The sequence below is a fragment of the Centrocercus urophasianus genome, unplaced genomic scaffold (assembly GCF_019232065.1).
Source record: "Centrocercus urophasianus isolate 14NV4802_14NV808 unplaced genomic scaffold, USGS_Curo_1.0 seq_2, whole genome shotgun sequence".
NCBI classification, from domain to species: domain Eukaryota; kingdom Metazoa; phylum Chordata; class Aves; order Galliformes; family Phasianidae; genus Centrocercus; species Centrocercus urophasianus.
In genome coordinates, this window is record NW_024884755.1 from 3,662,344 (window position 1) to 3,665,589 (window position 3,246).

The 3,246-nt window shown below is 62.1% G+C and overlaps 1 protein-coding gene across 5 annotated transcripts in view; it reads left to right on the forward strand.

Moving 5' to 3' along the window:
* Positions 1-232: 232 nt before the first annotated feature.
* SALL1 (spalt like transcription factor 1) overlaps positions 233-3,246 on the forward strand; it is a 16,513-nt gene continuing 13,499 nt past the window's right edge. The window contains exons 1-2 of one of the 5 annotated variants that reach the window (XM_042821665.1): positions 233-255; positions 2,691-2,783. In XM_042821665.1, coding sequence (XP_042677599.1) covers positions 2,708-2,783 — 76 coding nt within the window. In that variant the 5' untranslated portion in view covers positions 233-255; positions 2,691-2,707. Of the gene's footprint in view, positions 256-1,784; positions 1,855-2,296; positions 2,319-2,439; positions 2,784-3,246 lie in introns of those variants that run through there. The other 4 variants (XM_042821664.1, XM_042821667.1, XM_042821666.1 and 1 more) reach the window with 4 other exon arrangements.

Genomic DNA, 3,246 nt, shown 5'->3' on the forward strand with positions numbered 1-3,246 from the left:
CTCTCCCCACCCCTCCCGGCCCCCACTGAAGGACAGGAAAACAAACAATAAATAATCGAGCGGCCCTACGTTAAATGCCAAGTGCAGCTTTATGCATTAGCGAGGGAGCAGAGAAACGAAAAAAAAAAAAAAAAGTTACAAAACTTTATTTCTCCGGGTTAATTTCTTATTCTTTTTCTTTAAACCTGTGTTTTTCTCCTTGTAGTTGCCTTATAATTACCAGCCCGGCCGGCTTTTCCCTGCCACGAAACGAAGGTACTGGGGGAATTTGTCTTAAGTTTAATCGACAAATGCGTAATGCTATTGTAAGGGGGAATAATTCGGGGAGAGCGGCCGATGGGGACCCGCGGGAGGTGGCAGGAGACGGGAACGGCCCGGGCTGCGGCCACGGCCGCGCAGGGAGAGCGGCAGGGACGTTTCGCGTGCGGACGGTGCGCCATGCTGGGCGGCTGTGGACGGCCGGGTCGGGGTTGTGCCTCGGCTGAGGGTGAGGAGGGGACAGCGTGCGCCGGGCGTATCCATCTCTGCCCAAACACCTCTTGAAATATTCAGCGAAAAATAATGTCACGTGCGGTACCACCTATAGCAGGGTTATTATCTTCATCCTTCACCATCACTCCCGCTGATGGCTTCGTTTGTCTTTTTCTCAAACTCCGCCGTTCCGAGCGCTGCGGGCGGAGGGGGCTCACCCCACACGCAAACGGGCAGCGGCGGCCGCTCCACAGCGCCGAGGCAGTACTGGCCGGCACCGGGGGGGCTTCGTCCGTTCGTTTGGGTTTGTTTGTTTGCTTTTGCGGCTGGTGGGCTTTTTTCCCCTTCGAGGTGTACGTTTTGCGGTCTCTTTCGTTTAATAATGAGAAGGAAACGCGAGCGAGCCGCTTCCACGAATGGGATCATCGCCGCTCTCTCTCTTTTCCTCCCGCTCGCTCTCCAGGTTTGCCGGCTCATTTGAAATTGAAATGAGTTGTGGCTGCTCAGCCTCCCGCTTTTACAGAGTTTGTTAATATTAATACGGGAAAAGGAGTCGTTTCCACGGCGGAGTAAATAATTCGACAGGGGTGGGAGGGGGAGCGCCCGCGGTGCGGGACGGGGCGGTGCGGACGGAGCTGCCGGGCGCCGCGCCCCCCGGGCCCGTTCCTTCGGGGCGCGGAAGAAGCAGCGGGGCTGGGCGGCGCGGGAGCGGCCGGGGCGCTGGGGGACGGAGAGACGCGGAACGCGGCCTCTTTGCAAGTGTACTTTTTTTTTTTTCCCCCCCCAGCCCGTGACGTTTGTTTGTAAGAGGTTCCTCCTCGGGCAGTAACACCCGCGAGCCAAACTTTGGCGAGTTACGCATCTCACGACGGGCGCACCGCCGCGCCCGGTCCCGGAGCCGCACGGCCTCGGGCAGAGACCCGGGGGCCCTCCGGTGGCGGGACGGGATCGGCTCCTCCCGGCAGCGCACGGCCGCGGAGCCGCCGCGGGACCCGGCTCGGTTTGGCGTCTCCGCTGCGCGCCCGCGGAGGCTCCGCGCGGCCCGGCGAGCGCAGGCAGCCGCGCATCGCTCCCGCGTCCCACAAGGAAACAAAAGTCGGGAGGCTGCAGCCGGGAGGGGGAGCAGAGGCGCCCGCGGCGCCGCCCCTTCTCCCCGCTCCGGGAGTGGCGGGGGAAGGCCGGGGGGAGCGGAGCCGCCGAGCCGAGTCTCCCGCCCCCCGCCCGGCGCCGCGGGCCCCGCCGCCCGCCCCGACCTTCCCCGGGCGGCGGCGGCGGAGTGACTTCGGGCGCGACCAACCGGCGCGGAGCGGGGCCAGGGGCGGGGCGGCCGGCCGGTCCGCCCGCTGCTCCCAGCGGTCCCTAATTGTCCTGGGAATGTGTGAGGTAAAAGCCAAACCCTTCCTATTTTCAGCACCCCTCGGGCCTGTGATATATGGAAAGGGAAGCGGGGGGTGGGGGGGAGTAGACGAGAACGGAGCTTTATTTGCAAATGCGGGGGAAAGCAGAAGGGGGGGGGTGGTGGGTGGTGAAGGGGGAACGCCAAGTGAAGGGGGGAAAGGAAAAAAGAAAGAAAAAAAAACCCAAAAAACAAAACAACAACAGTAACAACAAAAAAAGCACCCGAAACTTTTAACGACAGCGGTACGGAGCAGCGGCACTGCGCACAGCGGCTGCGGGGCTCCCCTGGGCGCTGCCGTCCCCTGCCCTGTCCCCGCCGGTCCGGGCTGGGGGGGTTCTGGGACCCTCCTCCCTCCTCCCCCCCCCCCAAAAAAAAAGCGGAGGGCGGGCGGGAGCGCGGGGCGCCCGTCGGGGCTGCGGGGAGAGGCGCGGGGAGCCGCATTCCTATAGTAACCGGGATGGCGCGGCGCGGCCCCAGCTGGTTGCTAAGAGGGTTAAACTGTATCCAAACAGCTTTGGGGAAATCCAGCCCCTTCTCCCGCCGCATGGATCGACTCATTGGGTGGGAGCGGCGGAGAGACAAGGGTCTCCAGCAAATCAGCGCTTAATTGATTAAGGCGAGCTGGTTTGAATAGAGCTGGCCATGTGCCAATCGCCTTTCAAAGAGCCCCTCTATGATTAATCGCAATGCATTATTGATAATCATAATTATAGCAGGACACATGCGCGGTGCGCGGAGGACCGGGGAGGCTGGGGGGGGGAGGCTCGATTTCCGTAATTTTGAGAAGATTTTTTTTTAGTAATTTTTTATTCTGCCCCAGCTGATGTTTGAGCCAGCATGTCGCGGAGGAAGCAGGCGAAGCCTCAGCATTTCCAATCCGACCCCGATCTGGCCTCGTTATCCCAGCGAAATGGTGAGTGCCTCTGCTCTCCCTCGCACGCATTTTCACACAAACGCACAAAACGGAGCCGCTTACCTTGCGGAGCGGGACCGCCGCTCTCCGGGAGTTACGGCTGGGGGGGTTCTTTTCCCTTTTTGCTCCCGAGTTGTCGGCTTTGATTTTATTTTATTTTTTTATTTTTTTTTCTTTTTTTTCCAACTCGGCGTTCTCTTTCGCGTGGTTCTTAACGAACCCCCGAACTCTTTCCGTTCCCCACCGCTTTCCCTCCGCCCTCCTCCCGCGGGGCGGGCTGCCCTCCCGAGCCCGCAGGGGACGGACCCGCGCCCCGCGGAGCGGCGGCACAAAGCGGGGCTGTGGCGGGGCCCCCGAGCCCGCACCCGCACCGCGTATGCCCCGGCCCGGCCACCCACACCGCCCCGCCGGCGGAAAGCTCCCCCCGGGCACCCGCTTCGCTCCCCCCCGTTCCGACCCCCGC